General features: G+C 38.0%; 1 protein-coding gene across 13 annotated transcripts in view; it reads right to left on the reverse strand.

The window, feature by feature from the left end:
* Positions 1-412: 412 nt before the first annotated feature.
* Positions 413-18,245, reverse strand: part of KLHL13 (kelch like family member 13) — an 87,070-nt gene continuing 69,237 nt past the window's right edge. For all 13 annotated transcript variants that reach the window (XM_087748959.1, XM_087748964.1, XM_087748957.1 and 10 more), the window contains 3 exons: positions 11,676-12,471; positions 4,006-4,119; positions 413-1,968 (listed from right to left, as the gene is read on the reverse strand). In XM_087748959.1, coding sequence (XP_087605085.1) covers positions 1,481-1,968; positions 4,006-4,119; positions 11,676-12,471 — 1,398 coding nt within the window. In that variant the 3' untranslated portion in view covers positions 413-1,480. The remainder of the gene's footprint in view (positions 1,969-4,005; positions 4,120-11,675; positions 12,472-18,245) is intronic.

An 18,245-nucleotide genomic window follows, 5' to 3' on the forward strand; every position in this document is an offset into this window, starting at 1 on the left:
CCAGATGATGCCCCTCTGACTGCGTTCATTACCAAAACCACTTGTAACATAGGATGCGAAGTTCAGAACAAGCGCGATGGTATTAGCCTTCTATAAGCACTCAGAGCCGCAACTTGTCAGCAGTGCATTGTATTTTGGAGCAGATCGAGATTTATGTAAATTTGCACGGCTGCACGCATAAGCAGTAGTTCTCCAAGGGAAAAAAAAACCCAAAACTTTTGTCAGTCCTTAACAATAAAATGAACACATCAGGCCAATATAGTTTCTTAAAAGTAGGTAAAAAAATACCCATTCGTGATCACTTCTGCATTGGTTTCCTAGCACACACAGATATACGTAATGCTTATCCTGGAGACAGTGAGGCAGAGGAAGAAAACCAAATACATTAATGAGGTAGCTTAGACTGAATAGCTGCAGTTAAAAGTTTTATTGAACAAACGAAGGTAAAATGTGGTAGTCCAAGTTCACTGAGCAAAAGCAGCTCTCTCGCTGAAGCTGCACTTTGTGCTAAATAACCTTATTAACTGAGACTATACAGAGGACACGTTATGCAAGTTATCTCAACAGCAAAGGAGAAAAGTTAGATTAAATTTGATGTGATGGAACAATTTGGTCAAATTCAGTGGCTTAAGTTAATGTTTCTAGCCCTTATCTACCTATATTCAGTACAGGCATACAACAGAATATACAACTGCACTGAATTCCCATTTGTTAATAGTGTGTGCTCCCATGCAAGCGGAAGCCAATTCCTGAAAAAACCCAAATTAAAAAACCCAAACATTTTAAATCTTTTGTTTGAAGCATCACTCAACCGACTCAGGAAAAACACTCGATACATGTTGTAAAAAACTCCCGGCCTCTACAAGGTCTGCTTCCTGTATAATGGTAGTATTTTAAAATGACTTTATTTCTCCCCTCTGCCTAAGAAACTTCATATGCTCTGAAAGCACCCACAAAGTCAGGTGGGCAAACCGATATGTCAAAAATACTCTGTGAAAAGAGGGAGGTAGCTCAGGCCCCTTGGCAACCTTCTGTCATAGTTCACATTGATGTGGTCTACCTCCCCTTGTAATCGGCAGTCAAAAATGAAAGGAAAAAGGATTTCAACTATGAAATTTAGTGAAAGAATGTGTTCAATACAAAGTCTTCAAATTTGACTCATTGGGCTTCCAAATGTAAACTATAAGGTACCTCACACCCAATACACAACATTAATAACGTACCTAGTTCATCCATTTTACAGACAATATCTTCTCATTTGTTAAACATTTGGCTCGGGTGAGTACATCTTTTTTTGTTAACCACTTGACAAACATTCTAGGTCAAACAAACAGCACAAATAATGTCGAAGTCTTTTTTTTTTCCAGTAATTGTACGAAATGCTGTAGGCTAAGCCTAACAGAAACTACTGAAGAAAAATAATAGACTCCATGATGCAGTGCAAAGGTGTTACTACAACATCATAAGTCAAGGGATGTTTCTAAGGTGCTGAAAGAGGAGATTCTCTAGACGGTGACCCTGTATTGTCCTCCGGTGGGAAAACAGTAAGAGTGCAAGCTCGAATGCCACCAAGTGATTCTGGAAGGTCAAATACTTTATGCCACTCATCTTTTTCTGGATCATATTTCTGAACTATTTCCACCATACACCGATTATTCCAAGAATATCCTCCAACAACATAGATTTTATTTTCAAAGACAGCAACCCCAACATCACTTTGCCCACGTAACATGGCAGCAATTGGAGTCCACTGGTCTAGAGTTGGTGAGTAATATTCACAGCTTAGAACATCATCATAATCGCTCGTTCCTCTAAAGTGATTTCCACCAATAACATAGAGCTTGTCTCCTACAGTACACATGCAATGCAGACCTCTCACTGTCGTCATCGGCGCTTTCTGAGTCCATTTGTCTGTGTCAGGGTCAAAACACATAAGTTCCTTTTGGAAAGTATCATGGGTAATTCCCCCTAGAGAAATATAAACACATGTTAGAGCAGTGCCCACCCTAATAAGCAATAAATAGCAGAAACATACATTGTCGTGAATGAATTCAGCCTTCCCTAAAACTTTTTCGCATTGGCTTAGTTTACTATCACATACATGCTCCATTTCAAATGACATTTTAAATGTACCTTGTTCCTTTAAATCCAAATACGGAAAGCAGCCATGTCTCATACAGTACTTCATTACATAAGATGATACCAGCAGATTAAAAGAACAAAAAATTGTTACCAGTGCTTCGTTTTGGCAAAATTATTTCTTTGCTTACATTTGTTTAGTTTGCTAGTTTTGCTTCTCACCATCAAGAAAACAGGGATCCATTTCCCTTTCAAATTTTGATACTATGCTACTGTGTTTTAAGTGGTCCTATCACATAACAGAGTTTTCTTCAGAAAGCTTTTTTCATCAACTTGAACTGAAGAGAGAGAGGACGCAGATTTCAAATAATCTTCTGTTAATAGATGACTATGGTTCTCTCTGTATTTACCTTCTCCATGGTTCCCTGCAAAAGCAGTTGGAGAGGCTTCAGGGGAAATCACAGGACAATTTCCCACCAGTGGATGATATGTCCCACCTTTCCGCAAGGTCACTAGGCAGGTCAGAAAGCAGTCAAACCAATTTCAGACACTGTAGGCTTATTAGCTATGGTTTAAGACCATCATGCAACTATATTTGAGGTGCTAAAAATATGCAGAGAACACACTGCTACTGAACAACCTCCTGCTGGGCTAACCATTCAACATTGAATTATCACGCTTGGATTATTAGCGGACAGAGATGGCATGGTGTCTACAGGAGTTATGCAAGGAAGTACTTAATTCTTCAGTTGGACAGTAAGAATTAAATACAGAAAAAAATAGGAGGACTCTCCAGCCCTGACATTTAATGACAGCCATAGTAGTGGCAGTGCTTGGAAGCCTGTCAGGGAGAAGAGGCTTTAATGACAAAGGAACCATTCTTCACATTTTCGACCCCAAAAGTGTCTAGACTCACAGGGATATCTGAGAGGATGGGAGGAAAAGAAAAATCTGTGGGAAATACACAGCATCTACATGAAAAACACACAGCAGGGAGCATATACACGTGCCACCTGCAATAAAACAAGCAAAATGGGCAAAAAAAGTACAAGTAGCAGCAAAATTATTAGAAGCTAGCTTAATGGACTTGCTCATAGAAAAATAAGCAGCTGTACCGTATGGTAAATTTTAAAACAAATCTCTCGTAGTCTACTGGCACAAGACCCCCTGATTCAAAATCCCCAAGGATCAATGTGCTCCAGTGCATCTCCCCGCCAGTTCTTTACAGCTAAGCAACCTTGTCCCACCTCCTGCCCTGAATTTCGGCTTAGTTCTTAGAGGACATCCCTTAAAATCGCAGTAGGACAACATCCATAGGTCTGCGATCTCTGCAGAGATCACTGACAGATCGAATCTTCCTTAAAAACTGAGCAGATACCAGCTTTTCAGAAAACCTATTGCCCCCAGTTTGGAAAAAAATGGAATGAAACTATAACCGCAGTGACATATAGGACTGAGCATATTAGAAATGAAAGACCAGTGAAAGTACAGACATCATTCGTATATTGTGATTAACATGAAAACTTATCCCATTCCATTAGCTCAATGAAGGCAGATGTTCTTTACAGTATTAAAATTTCCAATGACAAAATGTATCAAAGAGGATTTGTTTAATGGTTATTGCTATATAAATGTATATATGTGGTGTCGCCACAGAAAAATGTATTCTGACAGTTAAAGTGAATAACTGCTTTGGAATTCAGAGCTGTCATTTACTATGTAAATGCGTAATATTATCTAAAATAATTTTCTCAGACTCTGCAGTATATCTGCTATTTGACTGGCTTCATATGACATTGCATCACTGCTTATACCACGGCAAACCTACTGCAACCAGAGACTGATTTTTATTGTCTCCCACTGAAATACAAGAAGTTAGATAAGTAATTGTTTCATACAGATGATATGATCGTAGGAATTATTTACCTGAAATATACATTAATCCCCCATACACAGTTCCAGCGTGACCATAGTGGGGTTCATTCATTTTTGCGACATAGCTCCATTCATTCATTCTGGGATTGTAACATTCCACAGTGGCTGTTTAAAACAAATGAGAATATAAAAATGTTGAAGCTAGCATGGCAGTTTGGTTTTGAGTACTGTTGCAGTGGCAGTAATATATTCATAAACAGAGGAAGCATCAATGAGAAACACTGTTCAGCTGAGAAAGCGTCAAGGGAATTATTGAGCATTATGTCGAGAGACAATACAGAAAAACCTCAAGCTTCGTCCCAGAGGAACAAAAAGGAAGAAAAAGCCCTCTTGCATTCTTGCCTTCCACTTGTCTCATTCCCATTCCTGCTTGACACAACACCTGCCCCGGCTCATGAACCCTGCCAGAGGTACAGCTCTGGGACATCAGAGAACATGGCAACGAAGCTGGGGGAATTCAGCTTTTCTACCCTTTCCTCTTGTACAACTCCCTTCAGTGTCTGCTGTAGAGAGAGAGGGAATAAACTTAAAACCTATCTCAAAGAGGATCAATATATCTGGCAACCAGAACAGACCCACGTCTTCAGCAGCATCCCACCCATGCAGAAAATTGGGCTAGATTTCCTTCTAGGTGTTTTGCATTGAAATGGTCCTATGCCCTCAAAAGGGGGCAGCAACTGTTGACCAATTTTCTATTGCCTTACAATGGTTTATTAAGTACTTGCACAGCAACATACAGCACAACATATGCAAGTCACTAATTCAAACAGTTTACAAAAGCCAAGCTTTAAAAAAATACAAGACGAAACGTCATTGAATCTCGAATGGAGAGAAGCAGTGCCTGTGTCAATACACAGCTCCATTTGTGCAGTTTTCTTTGTGAACTGGAATGTTAAAATGATGAAAGGATTTATCAAATCAGAAATCACAGAGGTTAGTACTAAGTTAAAAAGAAACCCAGAGCCCAGATGTCCTTGAAGAAAACATTTCCGAGAAGGAATCCTCTCTTCAAAGTGGGTTGGAAGAGATGTAGGGTTGCAGGAAAGGGGCTACGCAATAAGCACAGAGAATACAAACAGAAAACAGATTTAATAATGGATCTAAGCAAGCTGTAGAGATTGGCAGCTTGAATACTACAATATGACCAGAGGGGCAAGAGATCCTGAAAAAACCCTGTAATATAGTGACCTTACGATGCACAAAGCAATTATCAACAATTGTGTTATCTTAAAGACAAATTAAATCTCATCTTAAATAATTAAAATTAAGAATCAAATTCTAGTGCTTGTTATGCAATGCTTAATCTCTGAAGAGAGATGTTTATGAACTATGTGTACAAAATTGAATCTGTCTTTGAAAGTGGCATTTTACTTGCTCTAGAACAGGCTTTTCATTCAATCAGGGGTAGAAAATCTGAGCCAGCTTTACGGTGACTTACAGTCCAAGATTACACATCAACTGAAAGAAACAAAAAAAAAAAAATTTAGAAGCTAAGAAACTTTCTGTTTTAAAGCCAGAAACTAGTTAGTCTTAGTATAAGCCTGCAGAATTAGCAGTACTGGCCAGGCCAGTAACGTCCATCAGTCAGTAACACTCATACAGTGACTATAAGGTACCTCACCCTAACTCCAATCTGTCTCTTAAAAAAAAAAAAAATATCCTTTGGAGCATTTTGGAAGAGTAAGGTCTCAGACTATCACCAAAAAATCCCTAGTCATGGAAAAATTTAGCAGGGACCAGACTACAGTGACCTTCTGAATTATATTTTAGCTGCTGTAAAATGCACAACCTCCTTATTGTTGCAAAACAGGATGCTATTGTGTAATTCCGTGCAATTAGTATCTCAAGTAGACACACTCAAAATAGAAGCTTCCAATTCCAGTGTCAGGAATACTGTTTGATAACCAGTCCAGCATCATCTAAGGTTAAAAATAAAAAATACAAAATTAAAAAAAAAAAAATCTATATTGCACACAAGAATTGCTAAATTGTTACAGCACACTGGATTTTCTTCAGCTTTTCCTCACCCAGGAGCTGAAATTTAAATTTAAGAAATACAGAAAAGTGCTGGTCCAGAACATTAAGTTCATGACCAAGTCAAACACACTAAATTCCTGTTTCTTTCAAAGCAAATTATATACACTCATTCACAGGCATGAAATGATTAATTTCATATTCATGAAACTGTTTAAAAATAGTAATGAAAGCCTGCAATGCTTCTGGTTTTGTAAGACTGCTTTGCACATGGACTCCCAGTTATGCCAGCCATCTCAGGGCTTTGGAAGATGGACAAAAAATAAAAAACTGATGCAAAGTAACTGAAGTGTGTCTATACACTACTGTTGACATGCCAAATTTGTGATTTAAAAAACCTACCCAATATGGGCAGGTTCCCAAGTTTACTCTAAGAGATAAGTCCTTCACTAAATACTTTTCTTACAACATAGCCTTCTTGTTACTGCATTTCCTACCTCAGCCCTTTGAGATGAGCCTCGAGCTGCCTTTCACATTACACACATGTATAGGTAGTTAAAAGTCTGCATAAGGAAAGGTACAAAACAGCATTCAAGAATTCTTCTACAATGAAAATTTTTAAAGTCAGGCTTGATTATTCTTTTATTTTTCTAATAAAGTAAAAAAAAAATCTTGAAAAATTTTGGTATTTTTCCCATTTGATATCCTGCAGACTTTGTATATCCATCAAGGACTTACACAGCCCCAAAGCCAGTGAATAGTGAAGACAGACTCTTGCCCAAATAAAGGTATAGGCACAAAGAATCAATTCCACAAATTATACCTAAAATTAAATTTGAGTTGTATTTCTGTGTGCTGCCATCTTGACAGCACATGCAGTATTTGCCCAATCCCCAAATAAACCCATGCTCTTTCTTGTATAAATGTATTCATCCATTCCAATATTCTTTTCTAAAAATGAAAGCTCCTTTCTACTCCGCTCTATTTAGCAATCAGAAGAAAACAAAGATGTGCAGAAATTTCAAGAACAGAGAAAAACAGATATGACATGCAAGTAATTATAGCTGTCCCAGTTCTACCCTGACAGCAGACCCTTCAGACCTGCTGTTCGCTGCTATGCTGCACCGAAATCATCGTTCTGCTTGCTTTCACAAAGGCATCCTCTTTCCCATAGCACTTCCACTCTGTGCTGAGGTGAGGAACTTAAATTTCTAACACGCTAGAAGGACAGGAAGAGCAGAGTACGTGCAAAGCAATCGCAAAGCCAGCAGCAGCCAGATTAACATGACGTTCAATGCTGGACAACTCTTTATCTCACTCTGCACTACGGATTGCATTTAAGAGAGAATCCATAGCCAAAAGATCACTTTAGCAAGAGAAGATAAAACATGCAGAAATTGGTACATGTTACTGCCATCACTATCCCATGTTGTACAGACATTAGTTATCTGAGAAAGGACGCTGTTGACTCCAAGATCCCTCACTTTCTGATGTGGCTTCAAAATTCTCTCGAACATCACCAGTAGAACTAAAGTACCGTTTGACAGTATTTCAGACAGATCATTCCACCTCAAATCTCAAATCTACCATGCTCTAAAACAAAGCTAATTCTTTCCCAGCTGAGAAAACCCTGCCGTTCTGTTTGGTTGTTCTGCGTTTCCCTGTCTCCTTGCAATGTCATTCCGCTTTTCTCTCTTAACAAGATCTCCCTCTGCACTGAAAAGGAATAAAAATACGCAAAATTTCAGCTATTAAAGGTGCCTGTTAATTTAAAAAAGGCATCAGGATGTTCTATACATCATCTCCAGACAGAGCATCGTTCACAAAACACTCAGATGAACTGCTGCTTTACTGAACCTAAGTATATATTCTGTATACCATGAAACTGATGGATTCATTCTCCCAACAGCAGATTCAAATCAGGCTTTATTTATGTTTAACAGTGGAACTTCTGATCTGTTCATTACCATAATCCAGGGAAGACAGGCCTCATTTTAATAGAATTAAGCAATCTCAAAAAGACACAAAGCTTTGGCAGTCCCAAGGGATGCTCAGTCTGCACTCATTTTATAGTGCCATCTGTGATGCTATTTGAGCAGTATACAGATATTTACCACTCCTCTGTCAGTAGCTTCTCATGTGTCTTGAGGTTTATTACAGCAGCACTTAGCAACTGTGTGCGATGTCCCAAACCCCAGGATCTTCATTTTGTTATCTTATTTCTATAATACAGCTTGCTTCTGCAGAACTCAAAGCTGACTTGGTTAAATTAAACAGAGCCCCGAGTAATTTTGTCCCTAGCATAGCAAGGAGCCACTTCAAAATAAGCTCCTATGCAAGAGGTCCTCCAGTTCACTCTTTGGTTTGATATTCACAGTACTACACAGTCAGCAAACAGCCCAACTGGGTAGCGATGCATATTTTTCTTCTTAACCGACACATTTAAAATATATATGTTACATAGGCTCGCAAGGGAAGTTTTTACATAAACAAGGAGCTGTTTGAATCGAGGGCTAAGCATCATAGAGGGCACCTGGAAAATAAATGCCTTCCCACTTGTTGGGCAGGAGGTCAGAAGAGCATGTAACTGTCCTGCCTTGGACTAGAAGTCTTCTCTTTCTGTCTTTACTGCGGCATGATGATGAAGGTATCGGTGAATATGTGGTTTAGTCACAAGCCAACGTCCCCCCTAAAGTGCTTAGGAAAAGCCCATATATAAACATCTCAAACTCCACTCAAGCCTATCAACAGCAGAGCCTGAAGTACCTGCAAAGTACCTAACTGCACAAGTTTTCTAACAGTTAAAGGCACAGCTTCTGCCATCACCATCAAGCACCACAACTGAACTCTTTCAAAAAAGAGCTACAAAAATCTGTTCGTCTGAGAAGAGAAAACAGCATCCAGTGCTCTGCACAACAGCACAGCTGGGAATTGCCAATGAGCTCTGCTTCATGACTATCTCTGTGAACCACACCTGGTTTTTCCTTTGTCTCCTTTGCCAAAAAGTCTTGCCTTCTGCACACCTGACTTCTCCAGGCTGGTCTCCCCCTTGTGCCGGAGTGCTGTTCTCCCTGCCTTCTGGGAAGATCTTGGGCAGGTGCCTGCTTTGACCAACCAGAATGATGCACAATCCTTCTAGGAGTGGTGTATGCTTCTGCACAGCCCTAGGCTGGTACAGGGTTAAAAAATTTGAATTATAATTTCATAATTTGGCATGTTTCAAAGATACATTTACCATATTCCAATGAATGTACCACATACACACAAATTCAGCTGTCCTTACAATGAACTGAACTTTTCTCAGTGGTGCGCGCTGTTAAAAGAGTAGCTGTTCATTACTGCTGAAGCATATACTATTGAGGTATTTACAAAGTTCTCAGAAGAGTAAGCATTTGAAAACCGTTTTGGGAAGGCTTGATAGAGATCCTCAAGAAAGTATAGTTTTTATTCCAGTGAATGTCAGGAAAAAAAAAAAGAAAGAAATTCATTTTAGTAACTTTAATCCTTTGGCCCTTTTCCATAGGAGCTGATCTTCCAGAAAGTTGAATTCAGGTTTGGGGAATTTTTCCCCTAACAACAGATTGAAATTAGTTTGAACCCAAGGGCAACTTCTTTAATACCTGTCCAACACACATTTGACCTTCTCTTCTATGAAAAGCTTGAGAGTTTTTCTCATCTGAAGAGAATGGGAAGTTTAAGCTGGATTTCATCTTTCAGCTGTCAAGGTTTATGAAAGAAACATGAAAATGAAAAGTGACTTGCCTCACAATTAACAAGAAAAGAAACTGAAGCCCCAAATCAAAGCATCAGACAGCTACAATATTTATTAGCATTTATAGAGTACTCTTCCTGCAGAATGATCCAATGACATTTTTCAGGTCTGCGTGGAAATCGCTGCAGCATTTTAATGATATCTTTACGGAAGAATTTTAGACAGGCAATAGATTTTGTATTTTAATTAAAGCTGCAGAAGAGTTGAGGTCAGCAGAACGGTACTGCTTGATCTAATTTAAGAAAAACACTGAGCTTAAATTTAGCCTGCTGTACACATAGATTGCACAGGCTTAGTGACAGTATTATTTCATATTGATTTTGTTAGACTTGCAACTTTTTCACTGACATTCTTATAAACCTACTCTGTTTAGATGGTACAGTACACAAGGACAGCAATCTGATTATCTCCTATTAATTCATACCATTAGAAAATAGCTCAATGAAGGTCACGTTTTCTGATACTCAGGATAAAGATCAATACACATTAGTCTGTACATTTGGTCTCTTAGAGGGTATTAAGCCTGCTTTTAGAATATATTTTCAGGTAGATAAAGTGACATGTAAGAAAAACTGAAAACCTCTGGATCTGCATCAGAAAATGGCTGCCTAGGAAAAACAAGTTATTGCAATACAGTTTCCCATGTTTTTTGGAAACAGAAGGCATTTTTAAATGTCTCATTTCATCAAACATTAGAATGGATTTCAAAATTCTAGCAAAACCAGCCCAGTTTTGTGGAGTGGAAGCAACGCACTATGGGCTTCCTGAGAAAGTCTGCAATTTGATCATGAAACAGTGTGTATGTGAATGACCAAGATGCATTAATTAAAAAAAAAATCACAGATGCTGCAGCACAAGTTAGGTTTTGTATTGTTTCCATTATACATGTTTCTCACTGCACTTGAAGATATCAGTGCATTTCTAAAAAGTAAATCCTAAGAGCGAGAGATACTGCCACAAAGACTTGACAAGACACGGTTAAGTATTGGGCTGAAAGCAGCAAACAAAATAATGAAATGTTACATCTGGTTTAGATATAATAATATGCTAAAATTCCAAGTATAATCACTGCAGCATTTCCATTTTAAAGCACAGACAAATTTACAATTGAGTGTACGCTCCCAGACTTGACTGCAAATGCTAACCACTATGGCTTTGGAAAATGCAGTGGATTAATACGGGCCATCCTCTACAGACTTTTGTTAAATTAAAAGTTACCATGTATTTATTCTTTGTTTCCAACCATCTTATTTCCCTGAAATTGATTTTTTTTTAATTTTTTTTTTTTTTTGGTCAAGTAAAATGAATCATTATTTGCAAGAGGGGAAAAAAGGAGGCAGCAGGACAGGGTCGTTCGTATAAATAAGTTAACAGTGTTAACAAGATCACAGATCACAGGCAAAATATAACATTTTTACTAATTAAAGAGTCCAGAATATCAGGAGATCTGAATCTCACTGATCTGTGAGTGAAACAAATCACTCGGTCATTAGCAACCTTCATTCAACAGTAACTTTCAGTTAGAAAGTCCTGTATCCCTTAAGAGTGATACATGGGTGGGTTTGGTTTCTCAACTTAAGTAATGATTTTTTTTGTGTTTTTAGTTGTGTTATATATATATACACACACGCTTCTACAGGTAGACATACTTATTTCATGTTTGATGATAAAGATGAAGACACTGAATATTATGCATCAGTACACAAGATACATGTATTTGGAAATTTTTTTGTGGAAGCCCTTCTAAAATTAACTGTTAATAGTATCCAGCCAAATTTCTCTATGCATTTGCAGTATTTCCAGAAAGAAGCTGCACACCAACAACTTGTTTCCTCTCCACCCATTCACAGGGCAGCGCAGTATTTCAAGGCCTAAAAAGCAAGGCAAGAAGCCATGCTTCAGGAGAAGCACTCACCTAGCTCACCCGCTGCATTTCGACCACCGACTGCATACAAATGTCCTTTGAGGGCACTTAGGTGGAAGAAGGTGCGCTTCTCATTTAAAGATGCGACTTGCATCCACTTGTTGTAGCGAGGATCAAACCTAAAGACTGTGTCAACCGCTGTCTTTCCTTTTGTGTCGTAATTGCTCTGGCCCCCAACTACGTAAAGAAAGTTTCCGATCACAGCGATGCCGTGCTGGTACCTTGGTGCATCCATGGGAGCTAAGGATTTCCATTCGTGGGCCTTTTCGTCATACATCCGTAACTCCTTGCTGACAACCAGCTGCTGCCTCAGCACTCCCCCCAACGTCACCAAGTGAGTACTGTCCGATCGAATGGCAGTTCTCTCCGACTGCATAACCGGTTGCATGTATGGCATCATTTGGTAATTGCTGGCTTCCAAAAGCAAGTTTACACAGGTATTGTCAGTTCTCATGAAGTCCACTGTTTGAACATAGTTAATAAGATCCTGGGGTGTCATCAGTGGAAACCTGATGTTCTTCATTAGCTTTGCAGCGTACTCCATCCGAGGCTCCTCATATCGTAGCCAGCGACAAGCCGCCTTGAACAGTTCGAGTTCAGTGCAGTGCTTAAGGCTATTACTTGAAAGCACAAAGGCAAGACGTTCAAAGGGGAGTTTCACAAATTCACCAGTACTTAATAATGCGGGGAAGTTCTTCAGGATGAAATTATTAACATATTTATCCACTTCTGTGAGATTGTATGTGTTGGCAATTCGCCCAACCTCAACACAGTTTTCCAACGAAACCTATTAAGTAAACAGAAAGAGGAATCAAAACACTTTCTTAATTTGGTGTCTAAATGCTAATGTAGAATTTAAGGAATGCTATAGAATCAGCAATAGTTCATCATTTCGCAATGCTCAAGGTGATTTACACATGAGCAAATAAATGTTCAATGTGATGTATATATTCATGACTGCAAGGGGAGACCCAATGTATTCCTTATTTTGAAGAAAGAAATGAGACAACTACCAAGCAGATGGCATATATTAATTATGTCAAATACATTATACAATGATGATACATAGCAATTATACAGCACTTCATCTTTGAAAAGCTCTTGCAAACATCTTTGTAAGAAAGAAATGTGGAAAATACAGTTAAGGGAGAGGTGATCAGCCCAAGGTTACAGAGAATAACGCAAAAGTGGGTCTTGCCATTAGACATTTTCTAACATTATTAAAATTGTATTGTCATAATGCAGCCAAAGAGAATGGCACAGCTACCTTGCCAATGCCACATACTTCAGACAATTTACGGTGTTCAATCCCATGAATACATTCCTTAGAAATGAACAAAATTGCACCTTTAGTAAATCAAGGTGGTGCTCTACTGGAACATGTTCAAAATTAAATACACATCATTGTCAAAAATAAGACAAAGGTAGTGATTTTTATAATATATATACCCACACTTTTTTTAAAAATAATGAATCTAGGAGGATTTCCCCTAGAAATACCCAGCACATGAAATGCTTTCACAGTATGGATCATACCCTAATTTCATTCAATACTTGAGTGACCATACCTTGGTAACCACATCTTCTACACTGTTTCTGCATCTACCTTCCTCACATCTTTGGCTCCTAAATTTCTGAGGTCACTTGGGATCCAAGGCAGAGGAAGGAAGAAAGATGGGAGGGATGGGACATAACTTAAAGTGGGTCTCCAGTGAACCTGGCCAATTCATTTCAGCAAGCTCTACAGTACATATGCAAAGCAAGTCAATTTTCAGACGCTTCTTGCCGAGAATTGCAGCTTTTTTTGCATTCAATCCTTATTCTAAGCCAAGCTTCATTTACACATGGTTTCTAGTCTCTGTGCGTGTCAGTCCTACTCAATGTTGACAATTTCCACAATTTTGTGATTCTCATTATATTCGTAATGCCAAAAGAATTTAAGCTTCTGAATCTCATGGCTATTTTTAAAAAGATTATAAAGATTGAGGACTATGACCTGATTGCAGCCTAAGAATTCAAAAACCTTCAAATGACCTTCTGGTCATTACAGAGATTAGAAGATTTTAATACTGTATAACTCAATCTGATCATTGCCCTTTAATACTAGACAATTCAAAAGTCTAATGAGTATGGGAATAGATTTTTTTTTTAATTCACTAGAAACTGATCTAACTTGTCCTAGAGTTAAGATCTGCAGTCATCAAAAGTTTTCATTCACACATCCTGAAATGCCTTCATACAGTCAAAAGTTCCAAATCTTATTCTTATCTCCAGGAACACTAATCCTGTAATCAGGTCCTATGTGCAAGATGAACGTGTGGCAGACTGTTGGGAGTTCTATTATAAAAATATCTGTGCAAAATATACACAGAAATTATTTTTGTATTACAAAACAGACCACATTGCTAGCTGACGTGATTATATTTGGATATAAACAATGACCTATAAAACATTCTCTAATCTTTAAGAAACATTTTTTCTTATGAGAGTCAGTATCGAACTAATTTCTGTACATTTCCTTTCAGTATTTTTAATTTACATAAATTAATTGCATAATGCAAGTAACAGCATACCTTAAATTAAGTAAATGAAACAGGACAGTCTTACTTCTAAGATTTCCTTCAGGCTGTACAATAAAAATAAAGCAATGGAAAAAATCACCCTTAACAAACAGCTGGCTTACAGTATGCCACAAATCTTAACACTTGCTATACAGTTATTGTATTTAAGAACTACTTTGGAATACGTTTACTGACATCAAACTACAGAGATGCAGCAATTTCTCCATATCAAGGTAAGCAGACAAAGGTATTATTGCTTACAGAAAAGGCATGCTTGAAGTCAAAAGATCAAAGCAAAAAAGGTACAGACTATGCACCGTTGGTACATGGTGTTCAGGTTGCAATCAAGTATTTAGAGCTATTGCAGAATGCATGCCGGTTATCAAGCGCCCAGCATGCATCCGGCTGATGTACTATCATAACTATGTTACACTGTAAATCTATGCAATTGAATATATTCCCGGAATACTTACATTTGAGGATTTTATTGACACATTACACACTGCTAATGACTGATGTACGTGACATCAACAGTTTCCAGTCACCCCCTAATTCTCAGAGAATTTACCTTATACTGCCTTAATTAATCCACTGGAATTGTACTGCACTCAGGGTTTTAGTTCATACTACGATTTCAAGTACTCCCCATTATGCTTATGAAATTTTGCACTTTGGCTTACTAACAAATTCCACCACTCGCCTCAAATCAGGGTACCACATTAAATATTTTCTAAAGGTTACTTTCCTTGCCAAAAGTGCTGTTACCAGTTTTACTGTGCTCTAAGATAACAATCAATGTACCAGGCTAAATTATATTGCAAAGATTTCACAGCCATAAAAATATATACTCTAGAGATTCTTAAATCCTGAGCCAAAAAATAATCCTTCAACAGAATGAAATGCAATAGTTACTTCTACTTAAATATTCAAAAATGGATGGCATTAAAGTACAATAATGCTATTTAAACACTTAAGTTACTCAAGTGTTGATTAAAAAAAAAAAAAACAACAACAATAGTTTGACTTATGCTATGGTACTTATGAGAGGTGTGGAAACCATTCTCTATGGAAGGCAGTCAGTCAGGAGCTCATCAACAGAAGGAACTGCTACTTCTGGAAATCCCACTGAAGTGAATGGGAGGAATGGAAATATCAGACAAAAATATAAGACTGATTGTACAGTGAATCCAATTACTAGTAAAGATATTCACGCAGAACCAGCTAAAAGCCATAACTGGACAAACAGCTAAGCAACTTCATAGGAAGTCAAGAATTTTAGATAAACACTATTTTACTTGGGCTTGACTACTGCGTAGAGCTGCTCATTCACATTACTCATTGTAATTGCTTGTTACAAAGCAGAAGTAAAGGTTCCAGAAAATACTAAAAAGCTTTTAAAAAAACTAAAGGTCAAGCACAGCACAATGTTATTACAGCCTGAAAAACCAAATGGAAAAGCCAAAGCTTTTTTCTCAAGAAAGCAGTTGATTTAATTCTTTGAAATTTTGAAGCAATCACCCAAGCTCTGGTAAAAAACTTAACTGACTATAAAATACTACAAAACTGGACACAGAGCAAAATGATTGCAAGTATAAGAACCCTGCAGAACAACTCAGGAAAAACAGCATGCACAGAAAATCAAGTCCTCAAGCCCAGTACCCCAACATATTTCGGCACCTAACTCTTTGTTTCAATGACTGTTAGACACTGAACTACTTAACATGGTGTTTCAAAGGGTCTAAGTTTAAAAGAGCTTATGTTCCCCTGAAGTCCTTAGTTCTTCTGTGGGTTCACATATACAGAAGTCCAGAAATAACAGCACAGAAATTTGACCAGCTTGGAAAACAGAACCAATCGTACCACCACATTAGAAAAGGTGGATTTCTGGCGGCTGGCAGAGCCAGCCCCAGCGTTAGATCCCACGCTCCCACAAAACTGAGACCGCCTTGCTCCGTCCTCAGTTATCCAAGTTCTTGTGACAAGACAGACTTCCAAATATTGAGACCTCAATATTTGACAGTTCGCTACTTGTTATAAAAATGTAAAGCACAGCATTATAGAAGGAATAAAATTTTCTTATGCAGCTATATTAAGGTACAAAGACGTTAATTTTCCGTGTTTTGGAATGTTTTCTTTAATTACAGTATAACATCCCCTTCCCCATTACTCTGTGATTTTCCCCCGAGTGCTGCAATTTACTTGGATAGGTTTCTCATCTTTCTCCATTTTGTATGCTGCTGCTACTCTTGCAAAAACATTACTGTGTGTCCTCTAGCACTCACTACTCTGAAAACATTTCCATGGCATTTTTATTAATTTTAATTACATTATGGCTCATTGAGATGTGAGCCTGGGAGTAGGCCTAGTCTATCATAGAGCTATAAATATTTAAAACCAATACTAAAAGTAAGACTGAAAACGTCTTAGGAAGTATTCCAGTGTTTCTCTGGGAGCCTGTTCGGCTGCAGTGCAAAGATTACCAGACCAATGGGCTACTTCACAGGAGGGGTGTAAATGCAGAACAAGTAAAATAACACTTGCAAGCCAGCTACAAGTCAGAGACAACATACACCATTCTTCGAAGGTCCCGCTATTTTTTACACAAATTAAGCTGTTACCTTAGGCTTATGTTTTTCTTTGTAAATATTTCCAATACCCTCTTATGAAGTAACACAGTTATGTTATGCTTTACATAAACTGACTTCTATAATCTCTTTAATAATGGACTCCCTAGACAATTTAAAGACAATGAAGTATTTCTCTGGGAATGGTTACAGCAGCTCTCACATGCTGCTCTCAGCTAATTTTAGTAGAAATAAGCTCAAGACTTGCTCAGAGAACTCATTTAAATTACAGAAATGCTACTTCAAGAATGAAGCGAAACTAGTATAATCTCTGTAAAGCTAAGATAGGGTAATTAAAAAAGAAAAACCCACCAAGTTTGCTCACCCAGACTTGTTCCTGTTCAAACAAATTCCAAAGAAAGTTCATTCAAAAATTCTTTATACAAGGATGCTGAGAACATAACTAGGCTAACAGCACAAACTTAGTTTTGTACTTTCTCTACAGTTATACAATGAATGAGATGATGTTCCCTTAGACATCCATATAAAGGAAAATATTTAAGAAAAGAGAATCAATAAAATTAAGAGAATGAATAAAGTCTTCCTGATTCTGAACCTCACTCTTTTCAAAATGTGGTATCAAACAAGACGTTTCTTACTTGAACCAAAATAGCGACTGAGTCAACATCATAAGCGAAGGAACCTTCAGAAAACAAGCATTTCAAACAATGAAAAATAATCTTCCAAATAACACAATTTAAGATGAAAGAAGCTCTTTCCCTACAAAAGCAAAATAAACAAGCAGCTGCCCTACCCAGAAAGGGCAAAGGGCAACACAGCGTCCCTGGGGCTCACCTCCCATCGAAGGGAGGCTGCTCCAAATCCCCGATTCAAAAGAACACCAAGACCTTATTCCACGTTGGCATTTACAGCAACGACAACCCTGGAGAAGCAGACTGCATCATTTTGGAAGGCAAAAAAACCCCGAGCAACATAAAATAGGTGGTGTAGGACTTAATATTCTTAACATTAATGAAACATTATCACAACACTCTCGGAGAACTGGCCAATTACAAAATATGCTAAAATTAAAACCAAAACATAACGTTATAGAGCCTAAACACCTCTAACGCTTTCCTTATGAAACAGATTGCTGTTATCAGCAGCTTGGAGTCCTCTTGCTTGCATAAATCCCAGTACACGTCTTCATTGGGGAGGTCGCATTTCTGAGCCTGTACTCTGAGAAGCAATGGGAATACCTGCTTCTTTATTTCTCAGTACAGACTATCAGAAAGCTGAATTCCAAATAATATTATAATTCATGTAGAACACACCAGTTTCCCTGTTACAGGCAAAGTGAGATTTCTAGTAACGTATAAAAGCAATTAACATTAACATCAGAAAACCTCCAGGAAAATAATGCCAAAGCGTCTCTC

The sequence above is a fragment of the Nipponia nippon genome, unplaced genomic scaffold, assembly GCF_047370975.1.
Source record: "Nipponia nippon isolate SJK-2023a ecotype South Korea unplaced genomic scaffold, ASM4737097v1 scaffold_12, whole genome shotgun sequence".
Classification (NCBI taxonomy): Eukaryota; Metazoa; Chordata; class Aves; order Pelecaniformes; family Threskiornithidae; genus Nipponia; species Nipponia nippon.